This window comes from Vidua chalybeata, chromosome 8 (assembly GCF_026979565.1).
Source record: "Vidua chalybeata isolate OUT-0048 chromosome 8, bVidCha1 merged haplotype, whole genome shotgun sequence".
In the NCBI taxonomy this organism is placed as follows: Eukaryota; Metazoa; Chordata; class Aves; order Passeriformes; family Viduidae; genus Vidua; species Vidua chalybeata.
In genome coordinates this window covers 266,568-283,773 of record NC_071537.1, presented here as the reverse complement: position 1 = coordinate 283,773, position 17,206 = coordinate 266,568, and the positions used below count along the sequence as shown (strand labels likewise).

The following is a 17,206-nucleotide window of genomic DNA, read 5'->3' as shown; positions in this document are numbered from 1 at the left end:
AAAGGGTACTGCCTGATTTCTGGAATTGTAACTGGCAAATAGCTTTTCATTTTCATGTTATACATCCTTCATGCAAAAGATTTGATGGAGTCTTATCTCTGGATGAGCTGTAAGCTTGATGGCAGTCTGACAGTTTTCTGATTATGATAGCTTAATCTGCACAGTTCTTGTGAGTAAATACTAAGGTAACATAAGTGTGAATACAGTAAGTGCTGTGTTGAATGCTTTGCTGATGCAACAAATGGTGTTTCTTTTCTTTTATCCTGAATCATTTTATTTTTTTCCTTTTTTTGTCATAGTGCCTTTGACTTGGTAAACATTCATCTTTTCCATGATGCTTCCAATTTAATTGCTTGGGAAACAAGCCCATCGGTTTACTCAGGAATACGGCATAAGGCTCTTGGCTATGTGCTTGATAGGTATGTATTAGCCTTTCCTGGCCTCTTTCAATCTCTGTGTTCATAAGCAGCAATTGAAGGATGTTTCAAATGGCACACTCAGAAATGTAGAAGGTTTTATTCTGTCACCTGAAACGGGTTACTGCTTGCCAGAGTTTTCTAGACAGTGCTGGTTACAGATCACTTTGACACTTGTTCTTTAAAGCCAAATAGCTGATCTCAGGGAACCACTCTGAAGTCACCAGAATTGCAGAGTAGGAACCACGCTTATTTTCTAAATGTGTTAGGTAGATTAGCTTATTTTTAGACTATGTGAGCTCTAATGAAGTGCATTCAAGTGCATCTTCAGTCACAGAATAACAGAATAATTCCAGTTGGAAGTGACCTCTGGAAGTCCCTTATTCATCCCCCTGTTCAGAGCAGGGCTGGCTTCAACAGCTTGTCCAGCTGAGCTTTAAGTAGCTCCAGCAGGGTGGTTTGTAGCTCCTCTGGGCCACACATTGCTGTGTTCAACAGCCCTCACTGTGAAACTTTCTGTCCCTATCATTCAGATAGAATTTTCCTCAAAGTGGTTTGTGTCCATCACCTGGATCTTTTGGCATGCACTGCTAAGCAAAGTCTGGCTTTTTCCTCTCTGTAACTACCAAACAGGTAAAGCCAGCAGAGTCCTCATGTAGACAACTTTCCTGCAACCTGAACAAACCCAGGTCTTTCAGCCTCTCCTTGTGGGTCCCTCCACACCAGGTGGGTGCAGCAGGCTGCTCATCTCTGCAGCAGCACAGCATTTGTGTGTGGTCACCACTAGTGTTAGCAGCCCTGTGGGCTGGAGTGGTATTACAGATCTGGCTCATCTGATGAGTGGTGCAATAGAGAGGAGTCCCAAAAAATACCCAGAAATTTACAGCTGCCCTAATTATAAAGTGAGGAAGAAGACAGCTTTCTCTTGAGTAAGAAAAGAATGTTTCTGTGTGGGCATCGGTGTGTTGGCAGAGTAAACAAGTATTTCTCCAGCCAGATTCATGTTTGCTTGAGAAACAGAGCTGTAACGTGTCCCTTCCAGAGCAGCCGTGGCACACACGGCAATCCACGGCACAATGGGGAGCTTAAAACAAACTGCTGAGCTGGAGGGAATGCAGAACCAGAGCACTTTGTGTGCTGCTCCTGCCCTGAGCCCTGCTGTCCAGCAGCCAGTGGCCATGGGCCAGGGTGCTGGGTTCAGAGGACTCTTCACCAGGACCCCCAGTGAGCCTGGGACCACTGCTGCTGTTCCCTGGCCAGTGCCACCTGGGCAGTGTCACCTCTGTCCTGCCCCAGGGTGAGGAATGGGGGTCCCAGCCCAGCCAGGGGTGCTGAGCCCCATCCTGCTGCTCCCCACAGCCTTTGGCTGAGGCCACACCGCTGGCCAGGGCCAGCCCCTTGCACAAGCCTGGCCCCATGGACAGCCACTGCCCAAAGCAGCCTGCTGCCCCTCTGCTGCCTGGCATCGCTCCCTGTGCACGGCAGAGCCATAAGGGATCCCTGTCCACAGGCATCCCTGTCCTCTTGCTCTCTCTGGCAGCAGCCTGGAAGTTACAGACACTCCTGAACAAAGCAGTTTATGTGTTGGAAAATATCTCGTTGCCATTTTTTCCTGTGTAGCTTTTCACTGAAAAGGTTTTGAAATGTTGCAGTGACGTGTCAACTCCTTTCCAGTCATGTTCTTTCTCAACTTTCTTTCCTCTCTGTGGGTTTTCTGTCCTGAAGGGCGGGTAGGTAGAGACTGCCTTTCCCCCAGCAGGGGGCTAAGCAGGAATTTCTCCAAACAGGAATTTCACCTTTGGGATGACCCAAGGGTGAACAGGAAAAAGCCACTATTGCCTTTCTCTTGTATCATTTGCAAAACCTGCTCAAACCACTTGAAAATGCTGGAGGTGATTGGAATGTTTGCACAGATAGCATATATATATATATGTAAGATCCCTGATGTACAGAATAGGGACTCAGGAAGATTAGGATCTCGTGCAGTCTGGGTGCATATTCTTGAGTTCTGTTGCATAGACCAGTATGGGGTTTTTTTTCATTTTTTGCTTGGCTCCATTGGTCTCTTCCTTTTCTAATGCTTTGCGTGAGGGAAACCTGTGCAAACCTTTTGCATTACTTATTGCACACTTGTTTGCAGCGTACAGTGTGCTTCATTAGCTAATTTTGGCTTTGGACCTCCCACGATGCCCTGGCAAGGGTAAGGTAATAAGGCCTGCAGTATTAGTGTCAGCTGTGGGTCAGGGATGTCACGATGGTATATCATTAAAATGTGACACTGCCAAAAACTGCCCCAACTCCATCCTTAGAAAAGGAGCCCTTCGATTTCGGGTTGCACAGTGGCACAGCAAGCTCGCCGTGGATGAATTGTTCATTTTGAGGGAGCAGCCAGCCGCAGATCCGGACCTCCACAGTGCGGTGAGGGGCTGGCGGCACAAAGGGGGAGTTCTGTAGCCAGTGAATAATGGGAAGCCCCTTTCATCGGCAGGACTAACCTTTTGGCAGCCACCAGCACACTCTATTCTGATCTGCTGATTGGGGAGGACAATACACTGAAGCTTACTTTGAATGAATGCTGCCACCAACAGTGTCCCCATTCAGGGGCTTTGGGAACCATCTTTGGCCATTGTCCCCCAGCACTCCCTCAGACAGCAGGAAAAGGGAAAGTGAGAGCAGCTATAGGGGGAAAAGTACTTCTTTTCTTAGCTTTAATCTCTCTTTAAAGCTTCATAGATCTACATTTCCAGCTGAGCTACTGGAACTATGCAGTGTCAGATAAATACAGAAAGAGAGAGGTTTCAAGCTGAGCTTTCAAATCCCCTTATCTGCATGAACTAATAATGCAGATTTAGTGCTGTTAAAAACAGAGACTGATAAGTCTTTTCCTTTAAAGCCTTTAAACTGCTAAAGAGCATTTAACAGCGATGCAGTTCAAACCCAGTGAACAATGCTGAGAAGGAAAACAGTTTATTGAGCTAAACCTTCACTGAATGAAACAGAAACACCTTCTCACAGTTGATTTGGGTCACTGTGGGACTCAGTGAAAGCTCAGTTGTGTTCACGCTGCATCTTCATAAACATGAGTTATGTACAGCCTTTTATCTGGGCAACAGCTACCACAGGAGTTCAGGATGCAAACCAGAAGAGGGTTTGCAAATAAAGCTAAAATGGATCAGTTTAACTGTTCAGATTGCCAGGGAAGATGGTATTTCTAAAATTATTTTAGCCACAAAGTTTTAACGCATACGAAAAACGCTGTGCAACATCACAGCGTTGCTGAGCAGGGGGAGGGTGGGGGAAAACCAAGGAAAAAGCATTGGGGGAATGATACAAAGTTGTGCTAAAAGTTTTCTCCTGGGGAAATCCGTTAGTAATCCTAATAGCATGTTTGAGGAGTAGAAGGGTTTGTTCTTCTAGCTTTAATAAAGCTTCTGCTTTAATAAAGTTAATCCTAAAGTGATTTAGCTTTAATAGCATTAAAATCAGTTAAATGGAAAGAACACTTTTAAAGGCAGCTCACTGGTATGTGCTGAGCCAGATTGCATTTAATATTTGCCATTTAGCAGGGGAGAAGATGTGGTGTTGGATTGTTGCTTTAAAGACCAAGAGAATTGGAATCACACTGTTGTTAAATAAATATTTGCTTGTAACTTTACAAATACATATACAGTGTGTATGTAGAAAATTGAGGTGTGTAATGAGTCTCTGTCAGCACCAGTGTAAACCCAAACTGAGCCCCCAGAAGTCAGTTATGTTGTTCCAGGTAGGTAGGCACAGGTCTACAGTCAAAACTGAATTTGCTTTAAAATGAGGTAAGAACATCTGCTTTATATTTTGGGGGGGGGGGGGGGGGGGAATTCTTCAAAGACCATTTTTGATAATTCCCACATACAGTTAGCCCTATTTGCATGATACTTGTTTTTTTGTATTTTCTGAAGTTGGAGGGTATAAGCTATTTGTGAGAGTAAGAGAGGAAAATAGTTTACATTTTGGTTTAATTTTTCATGCATCTGTTGTGACTAATGCTTGTGCATGTTTCATATTAATTAACTATATTGGCATATTAGTCATGTCCTGTAGCCACTTGATGGGGAAAAGTGTATGAATGCAATACCCAGTCTGGGGAATGAGGAAAAAGCTGCAGGATGGGGCCCTTCAAGAGTGGGAAGGAGAGTTTGGGAAGGACAGGACGTGAGGTGTTAGCCTGATCCCTGGCTCTTGGTGTGCCAGCCATCTAAACTTCCTGAAATTATCTCAAGCATTGAGAGCCATAAAATGAGTGTGGTTTTTTTTTTAATGAAAGTGACAGTGCTCTTCTGTTTTCCTATTGAAATGTTCCCTGGCCTAGTTCAACAGAAACATTTTTACATTACAACTGTGAAATCTTAGCATAAAGCTTCCCTTTGTGCCCTTCATTATTTTCTCACAAATATAGTCCATTGTCACATAGCTGAAGTTAATTTGATCAACATTGGGACATTTAACTTTTATGTCCGGTCAAAGGAGCTGTTTCATGCTGATTTTGAGTATTGAAAAGAAATGATTGCCAGAAAAATAATGTTACTATTAACAATTCAGAGCAATTAGTTTCCCAGGGAGAGGCGATGTGATGCACCGGCTCCACACAACTATTCTTTGTCATTTTATGGATGCTCATCAGTCAACTGTCACCTCTTCTCAAAGACCCCTCCAATCTAAATGTTTCTCTTTGGGCTTTTCCCAGAACTAGCAGCTGAATGAGCAAAAGAAAAGCCACTTAGTTTCTAGGCAAAGGAAAACTTTGCTCTAAAGATCTGGGTCATTTGGGAAGATCCTCAAAGCAGCTCGCTTTTAGGAGGGCTTGGGATTTTTTGTTTTGGTTTGGTTTTGTTTTTACTTTATTTGTTTTTTTGCCACAGTGATTTTAACATGAGTCTTCAAATGCATAGTGAAATTTCTGTGTATTCAGATAGAAAGCACTCTCGGGGCAAATAAACCTTCCAGCCAAATGTCTTCTAACAAAGGTTTAAACCCCTGGATCACATTCAAATCGATAGCTTTTCATTAAACACCCGAAGCTCAGCTCATTAATATTCAGTCATTCTCCCCTTTAAAGGAAGGTTAAGTGCTCTCAAAATTAGCGTGTTTGGATAATATGCTCTTTAAAGAGTAAATCCAGCAAAATTGTCTTGTTACTTTCAGCCTGTCAAATACAGCCAGAGTCACTTTTCCTTGCTCCTTGTTTTTCTGCTGGCTTGAGCTTTGGCATCTTTGATGCAGTTGTCAAAAACTCAGCTCGTGTCCTCCTTCTCTGCACAGACACATTGAGAATTTTACTTAGGTTGTATTTTTAGCAGGAAAACATTTTTGTACTGGTATGCATTCTAATGGAAAGCATACACTAGTATAATTTGAAGGACACAATAATTGCAGTTCTGTACTAAGTGAATGATAATTTTTGGTCATCCTAATCACTAATTTTGCCCTTATTCTGTTGTTTTCTGCATTTGGGACTTTTTTTTTTTTTTTTTTTTTTTTTTTTTGCATTATAAACTGAGCACGTTATAATAAATTTTCAGTATTCATTATTCAAATGGTAAATTTCTGATGTTTCTCTTGTGCTAAATCTGTGTGAACAGTACCAGGTTTGAAAGCGAAGATCTGAAATCAAATTCAGAACTTTAGATACTTGCAGGTATCACAGAGAAAGGTGTCAGTTAAATAAAAAGTGGAGTAGATGCACTAAGCCACTTTTTGCTGTACCTGGCCAGTGTGAATAGAATTGAGGCTCTTTCAGAAGAAATGCTGCAGTTAAAGCTCTGAGGGTTCCTGGAGAGGTTTTAGTCAGTTGCTTGCCCACAGTCCCTGTCCTGCAGTGTGGATGTGGATCATGGCAGTCTTGTGGCACTCAGAGCCTCCGCCTCATCTTCCCAAGGGCTTTACTCCTTTTTGCCTGTTTTCCATTAACAAGATCTCCTGGAGCTGCCCTGTTGGCTGCTGAGTCTTTCTAGCAGAATGTAAGTGCTGTAAGCACAGGCAAGGTTGGGTTTGCTGCAACAGTCCCTCTCCTGGGAGAGCATGTGTAATTAAATATGTGATACAAGAAAAGAGAATGCCTCTTAAAAAAGAAATTACTGCAAGTAACTTGTTGCCTGCTTGATTTTGCTCAGAAAATGGCTTTATATGAGAATGTGACACACTCTGCACATTCTCATTGCGTTATACTTCTGTCTTTACTGTAATTTGTTCCTTAAAGAGCCTGGAGCTGGATGAAGATAAGTCATTAGTGTCCAGCTAAAGGTGACACTGACATCAGCATCCATTGTGGTCTGTGCCTTTTCAAATCTCCTATCCTATAGCCATATCTTCTCAAATAGCTGTGATTCAATTAAAGAGAATCTATATGGGCTGTTGATCCAATTCTTATTCATTTGCAGAGAAATGAAAATAAATTGCTATTGTGATTTTATTTACAATGCTGGCTGTGAGCTGATAAAACGGAGAATGGTTGAAAGAGCCCCATTCTGTTCCCACTGGAGCCTGTGGGCACCAGGCCATGTAGCCACCTTGAAGATTTTGACTCCCATAAGGTGGGAGCACGGTGGGAGGAGGTTGTGGGCTCTGCATCCTGCGTTCCATGTCCTGGAAAGATTCGGATCATCCCTAACAGGAAAATGCTCAGATGGGAGGGACAGCGCTTCCAGCCACTGCTCTGCCTGTGCAGAAGCTGGAGAGGATGTGGCTGGCTGGGCAGACCCAGTTCAGGGCTGGGTAGGGCAGTTGGTGTGGCTGCCTCACCTGTTGTGGAGCTTCCTTATCTTCATTTCATCAGTGCAGGGTTTAAGATGCAGCCAAAATGAGCAAGCTTCTCACTCCAGCTAGGAAATGGGTCCTGCTGCTTTTATATCCGCTAGGATTTTCATTGTTCAAACTTAATGTTGACAGCTCTTAACTGTCTTGATCACCGTGCTCTTTAGAAAGAGGGTTGTTCCCTTCTCTTTAGCACTTCAAACGTTTCTGTCCTCACCCCTTTTTTGTTCCCTCTCTTAGCTCTTGGTGCTCCACTGTAGTGTGATTTTCAAAGGGATAATGTAAAATTGGTTGCTCAGGAGCTGTTCTCAGCATCGAGCATTGTTTAGTCCTTTGTTAATGAATTCTTTCTGGGTCTGAGCCATTTGCATTGTCCTTTTCTAGAAACGTTTGGGTTTATTTTAAATTCACAGTTGCCCTGAGCCCAGCTGTTACTCAGTCCCGACGGTGGAGCCTGCAGGTCCCCATCACTGGCAGCTGGCTGTGGGTGACATGGCTTGTGTCCTGTCACCTTCTGCTGCCCATACAGCCATCACAGGAGATGAGCTGGAAAAGATGCTTCTTGTAGGCCTAGTGAGACCCAAATCTGGCAAAATTCCTTAACCATTGCACTGCTGTTTAGGACTGACAGTGTCTTTAGTCTGAGTTACCCTAAATCTGTCACCAAAAATATTTTTGTCAGCTTAACAATGGATCAGTATCCTGTTGCCACATGTCCTGGTTATTTCTGTCCCACTGTTTGTGCTTTTGACACTAAGTGACCGCAGGATTTGGCTTTGCTCCCCACATTTGAGCCCTGCAGAGCAAAAAACAAGAATTGGGATGTCTTGGGCTTCATGCAGAAAGATAGGGCAGTTACCTGTTGTCTGCTGAGCAACAAGTGTCACCAGCACTGAAGAGCTCAGAAACTATGTGGAAGGATGTTAATATTCCATGATAAAGCAAAGATCCAAAAATACATACCATTTCTCTGGTTTCTTCTTGTAGTTTTCTCTTGCATCAGCTGAAGAGCGTGAAAATTTCTTTGTATGGTAAGGCCGGTGTTGTAGTGCTGTGTTGTCCTGTAGAGGAATTGACAAGTCCTTACATCATTATCCAGGGCTGCTATTTCATTAGGCGAATGTCAGTGTCAGGTAAGATCATGGGTTTGTCAATATAATGAAAATACCAGTCAAGTGAGGAAAAAGTCACAATTTTCCAGCTCTAAAAATTGATTTTTATTGCTCTTCTTGTAATCCTTTCTTTGGATTAAGTATTTATTATTGATGTGGTCTTTCTTTTAATCTTAATAGCTGCTGACATTGTAATTAATTAAAAAATACAACATTTTTGCCCAAATGGCACTATATTGAAATTAAAAGTGAACATCACATATTAGTTAAACAGCCCTGGCAAATGTCTTGAGTGCTAAGATGATTGCCTAAGCTTCTTGACAATTCCCTTCATCTTGCTGTATGGTGCTTGACCTTTTGAGATATTTTGGTGTTATTAATAGGTTTTAGCCATTATATCAGAAAGAACGAAGCACAAAAATATTATAAACTTTATCTTTTTAATGACAGCACTACACCACCTTGGGCATGCCAATGAAGGCACTTCCGTTATGGCTTTTGAGGCACACTTAAACTATCAGTCAGCAGGTAACTTGTACTCGGAATTAATGTGGATTTTTCTGGACTTTGTCACTAAATGTGTATTTGAAATTGCAAAAGTGTGCAAGCTGAGCACTATCGGAGCTGCAGAAGGGAGTGATACACAGGAGAGGACAGGGTTCTCTTTCAAAGCTGTCTCTGAAACCTCTGCTGGAGGGGACCAGTTCTCAAGGTGCAGGTGTTGTTTTAGCTGATCTCTGACTAAAACTTTAATAAAGAAAACGCAATGCAGATAGGAACAGCAGAAATCTGAATGGTCTGGGTTGGTGTAAGTCAAAACGTAGTATTTCCATCCTCTTGATCTTCAGTTCCTCGACGCTGCTGTAGCAGGAGACAGTGCTGTCGTTCCTTAACTTTCCACCAGAAGTCACTGCAGGAGCTGTTACTACCTCTGGCACCATAGATCCGTGGAGAAGGTGTGTATGACCTTGTTATCCATCGGTCACCTGCCCCCTCCCAGCCAGCTCTTGGCTTCTGCCAACAGGATGGCCAAGCCATTTTCTGAACGTTCCCTGTTGGATTGAGATCCTGCCTGGACAGGGGAGGTGAGCTGGTGATGCCTTCAGCACAGTCGCTCCTGCCATGGACAGGGCGAGGGTCCGGGCACCTGTGCTGTGCACAGCGAGTGCCCCACGGGTGCCCTGAGCACTTCACCCACTGGGAGAGAGGATTTTCAGGGATTTCCATGACCCTGTGGGGGCACAGCCTGTGGGGACGCAGCCCAGCACTGCTTCTGCTGCACCAACTCCACACAGAACCTGTGTCTCCAAGCTCTGCACAGGTCAGCAGTAAACGAGTGAGTTTGCCCTGAGAAATGATGTCACACAAGGAGTGAGCTGATCCTCTTGTCTTGGTGTGTTAGTTGTGATCCTCGTACTCCTTCAGTTAGGAGAGGACATTTTATATAGGCACTCATATGTTAAGATCCCTTCCTACCCAAACCATTCTTTGGTTCTCTGTCCTTTGTAAAAGCTTTTGTGTCTGTAACTCCCATGTGCAGATGATGCACTAAAATAAATAGGTTGTGGAGAGATAGTGTGTTACCCTAGAAATCGTTCAAGAAAGATGGAACAGCTCATATTAGCTGGTATTTATCTTAAATACATTTAGTTATTAGAAAAATTTGCTCACTGAATAAAATATGGCTTGACCTTTGAATTGTTCCTTCCCAAGAAATGTGACAGTGTCCCTCCTTCTCCCCCATTCAGCCTGCTTGGCAGAGCTGCACGGTTTTTGTTTTGTTTTGTTATGTTATTGTTGTGTTTAAAAAAACCCAAAACCCTCAAGCCCCTCTTTTTCAGCAGTGTCAAGTTAGGATGAATTGGCCAGGGAGGCATGTTTATAGACTGTGTGAAGAACTTTGTCTTTGTGTGGGAATGCTGGTGACACTGGTATGGCTTGCCTGAATGAACTGCGATGACGCGGCTAATAAGGTGTCCTGCTGAGCGTCGCTGCAGCCTTTCTCAGACCTCCCACCTAATGCCATTCAGCTCCAGCTCAGTGTAGCTAATTTTTCCCATTCCCTCAATTCTTTAGGCCTCCTTACAAACAGAAAAGTCAACTTTCACACCGAGGAGAAGATAAGTGCTTTAGGAAATAATCGTGTAAACAGAATGTTACCTTCTGACCTGATGCTGATACCTTGGTCTGGGACAAAACCCAGCTGGCTATTGCATTCGACATGGCTATTAAAGGAATAATGCTCCTGATCCTCCTTACAAAGTGCCCTGAGAAATGGTTTAGCCAAATCACAGTGCCTCTTGTCACACTGAATCATGTTCAGCTGCTCTATTCCATGACCAAATTGCTGATATTTAACTGCTTCCTTGTCTTCTCCAGTCTGTGAAGGGGGGACAGTATAGGAGGGCAAAAAGTATGAAAGCAAGGGGGAGCTGATTCTATAATTTTCTGGCTGAATTTCCGTGCTTTGAAGTATGTATGCAGTGCCCCATACAGCATTTATAAAAGAGGTGCATTTCATCAAGTAACCTTATTTTTAGCTACTACAATGAGTACTTTAAAATATATTGCAAAAGTATTTCAGGGATTCTAATATCACACGATTGTTCACTTTAAGACTGCACTGAAGCCTGTTGTGTGTAGCAACTGAAATTAATTAAATAGGCCCAGATTTCCAGTAGTATTGAGAAGAGGAACTCCTCTCACTTCCTTATTTTAGTCTTGGTAGGGATCTGACATTTCCTAAGTGGCTTTGAGAAAACTTTGCCTTCACAGTCAGCACAGCTGGCACTGCCACCCAAGCTGGGAGGTCTGTCCTTATGGCAGAGGGATTTGGGGCACCCAGGCTCCCAGAGCAGCCCCTGAGCACAGGCTCCTGCCGTGGCATTTGAGTGACCTCTCCCTCGAGCCCCGCTCCCATCCCGGCCAGGCTGGTCAGCAGCACAGCTTGGGGAGGTCAGAGGTTCCTCATAATTCACCTGATGCCCCCAGAATAACAGATGGTTTTGTCACAGGACAGCGTGTCAGGGTCTGCCAGGCCAAAGGCTTTGCTGAGGGAGCGAGGTTTGCTCGAAGCCTGACTGACACAGCAGAGCATGCATGTCTCCAGTGCAACACAGGAGCTTCTTTCTGGGCTGTAAGGCTCTTGCTGATACCCAGAGTGAGCCAAATTGCAGTTAGTAGACCAAAATAAGAATTATATGTATTTATTTTGCAGCAAAGAAACTGTGATTTAGTGTTAATTCGCAGTGACAGTCAAGTTTACTCCTTAAAAAAAAGTACAAATTGTGCATTTAACTCATCAAAGCATTTCAGCATGGGGATAACTTGGACTGTAAACTCCACTTGAAAGTAACAATTGCTTGAATGTTTCCTTCTTTTACTCCCCTGTGATGGCTAAAATTTCTTCAGCTCTTTCATTCAACTTGTCTGCCACTTCTCAAAATACAACAAGATGCGAAGACAAACAGACACTAACCTGTTCAGTGCAGAAAAATTTCAGTGTAGTGCCATCAATTAAAAATGTATAATGTGTTTGAAACTGGCAATATAATTCAAGTAATGTGTTCTGGACATGAAGAATATGTTATTGAGGACTCTCTGTGCAATTACAAGTTCTGTGGTTTTGGAACTGCTAGAGGAGACATCATCTGTGGTGTTTATAGTTGTGTGCTCTAAAGTTTACCAGGGACAGCAGTAAGCCCAGATGGAAGCATGCTTTTTTCCCAGTGTAGCTGATTTTCCAGTTTGCTATATTGATTGATTTGCCAATTTATTATATTGATTTCCAAAATGTGCAGAAGTAAAGATCTTTCTTTGGTATGTCTTAAAATGTTAAAAACATCTTTTCCTATAAGTGATTCCTTTTGGAGCAAGAGCAAAGGATGAGGTGGGGAATGTGTTCTTCCACCCTTTTCAAAATGAAGACTTCTTGCTCTGGAAAGGAAGGGCTAGCTGTCATCTGTTGGAAAAGTTTTCTGTTTCATTTGCATTTGACTTTTGGATCCGCTCTGAACCCCTGTCTGCTCCTGATGGCCTTGCACAGGTCACAAGAAGCAGCAGGGCCAGCAGGGCATTGAGGACTTGTTGTGTGTGTTGCCATGTAGAATTGTGCAAGGGAAATACCTGTGCCTTTTGTACAGTCGTGAAGAACTGAGTCACTTGTTTTGTCATAAGCTATCTAAACCTGTACAGGAATAGAGCCTTCAGGTGTGCTGAAACCTTTGGGATGAGCTGGTAAAAGTTGTTAAAGGAAATGGCACTGGGTCCTCGCACCAAACCCATACGATTTATACTGGTGACATGGGCTGACTGCATTCTTTTTATATGGTTCAGATTTATCACTTCATTGAATGTTTCAATGGTGGCAGTTTTAAAGGACTATTTGATTCGTTGTAAAAGGAAGGATATTTTTGAGAAACAAAAAGCAAAGGAGAATGACGTAGATTTGGAAGCCTTCCTAGTTTTTCTGCAAGCACTCTTTTTTTTTTTTTTTTAATTTGCCTTCTGAATTCTCAGTTGCCTGTACATGTTGATCTGTACATTTTTATGGCTTAGAACATGGAAATACAAGGAACAGAGGACTTCTGTTTAGCTCTCACCCCAGTCTTAACACCTTCCCTGTGTCCCTGGCCAGACTGGCTGTGTTTGCAGTGCCCCATTTCTGTCCCATTGCCCTCAGTGAAGGCAGCTTTTCTGCACGTTCCCAGGGGAGGGGACATTGCTCTACTCTTCTTTATTGCCATCTCCTTTGCACACTTGGGGTCTGACTCTGAAAGCACGGTCAGGAAAAGTGGTTCTTGTGCCATTGATTCAGGGCAGTTTTAGGTACCAGGAGGTGTTTCAGCACAAAGCTATCAGGGTTCCAAACTGCTGAAAGAGGTCTAAGACTTGGGAACTCTTGAACTAATAGTAAGTTCCACTTATTAATAGTAAGTAATGGCAAGGGCATTAGGTTACATACATGTATCAAGTTGAGTCACTTAAAGGAATTTTCATTGTTAGGTACCCCACATCACTTAGTAGGTACATTAATGTGTGCATCCTTTGCTGTGCCACCGTTGTGAATTTTCTTGTACACCTGAATTAATTTCACCACCTATGAAAAGAGATGTGTCAGAAGCCACTTGGAGCATCATTCAGGAGAAGTAACATTTGGACTTCTACTTTAATCTATCATGAGACACTCTTTCTAAAATGTCCAACAAGACAAGCTACAAGGGGAGAAACTGGAGAAAATTATCAATTGTAGAGCTGGCATTGATTTGTATGCAAATCACATTTAAATCAGGTAATGTGCAGGACTACGAAATGGCTGTGTTTTCATTAATTGATCGGAAGCAGACTAATCAGCTGGCTCAGTCATCAGTTTGGAGACATTTTCACAGACTATTTTTTGAATAGTCTGTTTATTTGGAAAATCTGTCTTTGCATAATTCAATCACAGGCATGGTTCTCATAACCCAAATTTGTTTCAAGAGGCCTTCAGTGGACCTTGATGTCATTCCTGCAATATCTGTCATTCCTCTGTCAGCAGTAAATGGCAATGAGCAGAGCTAAAGCTGATCCTTGAATCAGGACAGTTGGCAAAGCAAATTCTTGTTCTGATGTGTAAGTTGCAGATCTGATTTTGCAGTGATAATGTTAGCAAACTGTGGCAATGAAAATGGTTTAACTTTTAGCAAACTGTGGCAATGTAAATGGTTTAACTTTTAAGTTCTCATTTTCCTTCAATTTTCCGTGAGGGCACTAATCAAACTAATGTTTTGTGCAGGTCAGGAGTGACAGGTTTTTCTCAGGGCTCGCTGGTAGCTGACAGTGGGCAGTATTTATTAACAGTGCCTGCAATAATCTGTCAGCTAAATGGAGGATTGGAGATTTTCATAGCGGAAACAGATAAGTCTTTGGAAGAGATTTTCTTCAAATGATCAGTGTCTTAGGCCCAATGCACATAATTTTTTCCATAGAATAATATTCCTTATGTAATAGATTACTGTTGACAAAAACTGTGGGATGTTTTCAGAGGAGAAGCAGTATCTCATTACAGATCCAATGTTGCATCTTTCCTTATAGCTTTGGGAATAAATGGGTGTAATGCATTAGAAATTGTAAAGCCACCTGAAACAATCACCTCCTGATGGGGCAGCATTGCTGGGTAGTGCTTTACCTGTCCGTGTGGGCCCTGCCCAGGCTCACCTGAGGTTTCTGACATAATGCTTACATGTTGATGTATTCCCAGAATGTTCACAGGGTATTGCCTGCATTCGTTCCTTAGTTCTCACATCTTGCACACCCAGGGGGGTTCTGTGCATTTTGTCTGTATAAATTCTTTGTGGCTGTGGCAGCTGAGTTTTGGGTGTTTCATGCCTTCCTCAGCCACTGAGAGGAGATGAATTATATTTATTCCTGGTTTGTAAATAACTGTGACTTGGTGGATTTCTAAATGCCAAGAAGCTGTAAAATTGTTTATTGTTGAGAGTACCTTACAACTGTTGCTAATAATAGATTAGCTAATAATATGACAGTTTTTAGTAGTACAAGATTTGAAAGATGGATAGTAATGCCATATCTCCCTGGGTGGGACTGAGCAAAGGCTTGAGGAAAAGTCAATCTTCACAGCTGGAGCAAGTACTTGTTAGGTGTTAGCTACAGCCTCAGCAAAAATCTGCTGTGAGCAACACAGAGAGCTGTAGCGGGTCTGGGAACCTCAGGGATGCTCAGTCTCTCAGGTGGGATGATTGATGTCAACCCTGTCACTTCTTGTGTGGTTCACAAAGTACCCCAAAACACAGTAACAGTAATTGCTTACATATCAGTAATCTCAAATGTACTCTGAACTCAGTGCTAATTCAGCATTCCCAATTCTTACCTGCCCAGCCCAAAGGTATAGCCTTAAACTTTCCAAGATGTGAAGGCCCTCCATGATACCTGCAAGATTTCCATGATCCCCAAATGCCACTTCTGCAAGATTTATATGAACTGCTGCAAATATGCTTTCCTCAGCTTGCTCTGTCAGCCAGGCATGGGAAATCTGATGCACTGGTGTACCGGGGCTGGAGATAAAATTGCCTAAGCAAAGAAAATCAACCGAAAAATATGGTTAATATATTGGTCCAGTATAAACTGTTAGTTTTGATGGTTCCAATAATTATTTCTGAGACTGTGCTTAAGGATAATGTGTGCATCTTTGTATATTCTTCATGTTTGTAAAGCCAAATGACAGGTTTATTCTGCTTTCATTTTTTTCCAGAATTATCGATCAGCGATTTGAGAAAGTTTCATATTTTGTCTTTGGAGATTTCAACTTCAGACTGGATGCCAAAGCAGTAGTAGAGGTAGGACTTCTCTTTTTCTTCTGTTGTAGACCCTACCAGGTTTGATTTATCTCTTTTTTTTTTTTTTTTTTTTTTTTCCTGTAGAAAATCTAAAAGTAACTTTACAAAGTAATGTTAATATTGACATCAGACTTGAGCAAGACTACTTCTAACAGGAATTTCCAACAAGTATTTTATCTAACATTGTGTGGCTGTGACTTCTGCCATCTCCTTATAGCTCACAGTGAATCAGAATAATTTCCTGCAAACAGAGGAAGTGCTGCATTACCTTCCTACTCTGAGGAAAACCAAGAGGCATTTCCTAAATGTCCGTGATAGATCTCCACACTTTAAACATACAGGCAGTCATCAGTACAGACCTTTGTGCCTGTAGCATCTTGATGTGCAAAGGTGACTAGGAGATTTGTATAAAGCCAAAACAATGTACTAAACCTTTTTCTTTTCTTGACCTGAATGCTAGAGGTCCAGGTAAGGTGGTGTCAGAAATAACACCCAGATTGTAAACCAGTTTAATCTTATGGTTTTTGCACTTTACTTCTCTGAGGTACTACAATGTCTTTTTTGTGTCCTTGAGGGTAGGCATGTATCTTTTGAGCCAAAAGTTTCTATTTTGTAAATGTAACTGTGGGAAATGTCCTGTGTGCCAAAGGCTGGCATCCCCCCCCATTCAGGTGTAGTGCTGTTCTCCTTCCTTATGTGATGACTAGTCCATCCATTGAAAAACTGGAGTTTGATGTTACAACATTTCATATGAAACTAATAACTTCTTGGACTCCTTTCTGTAGTGCAGTCAGTTAGCCAAGAAGCTTAAAGCATAGTTGAAATGAAAGTCAAGTCACTAATTCAGAATATGCAGCTTCATACTGCATATGTTAAGGGTTAAAACCTGCTCTGCTGCCCTGTGACTGCCATAGTTATCATCAATGTTCAGAGGTCACTTGATGGTGATCACTTCAAAGAGCTGTTATGCCTCTTCTCTTCACAGTGGTGTGATGGTATTACTGAGGATGTTGCTGTCTAAGAGCCCCTGTCAGTCACACTGCAGCAGACTTACCTCCTGCACTCAGTACTGATGAAGGGTGCTCCAAGCTTTTCCTGACTCACATACTGCCAGCAGTCTGCAGGACTGAAGCTGCAGAGGCTGTTTGCTTTGGTACCAATAGATTAAGATTTCTACATTTATGTCTGTCAGTTTCATCCCATCAAACAAAACAGTGTCAGTAACCCCAAATGATGGAAACTGAGTGAGCTGCAGAGCAAGCAGGGTGAGCCCAGAGGTTTCTGAGCCTGACACAGTACTCTTCATTTTTGGGGGTGTTTCACCCCTACCAGTTTATGTTGCTGCATGTGAGCACAAAAGGTATAATTGGACGATGAATCAAATTCATGTTCTCATTCTTCCTACCTAAGATGCAAGCCTGTGTGAGTGTACAAAGCACTAGAATAATACAGATTTTCTATTGTTTTTTTTTTTTTTTTTGAGAAGTAGCATAGCCCAGTAATCAGAACTTCACCCAGCCACTCTGCAGTGTTAATTAAGCATAATTGAAGTTGG

General features: G+C 42.5%; 1 protein-coding gene across 4 annotated transcripts in view; it reads left to right on the top strand.

Moving 5' to 3' along the window:
- Window positions 1-17,206, top strand: part of INPP5A (inositol polyphosphate-5-phosphatase A) — a 188,993-nt gene that overhangs the window by 113,380 nt on the left and 58,407 nt on the right. For all 4 annotated transcript variants that reach the window (XM_053948879.1, XM_053948880.1, XM_053948881.1 and 1 more), the window contains exons 8-9: window positions 300-419; window positions 15,567-15,651. In XM_053948879.1, coding sequence (XP_053804854.1) covers window positions 300-419; window positions 15,567-15,651 — 205 coding nt within the window. The remainder of the gene's footprint in view (window positions 1-299; window positions 420-15,566; window positions 15,652-17,206) is intronic.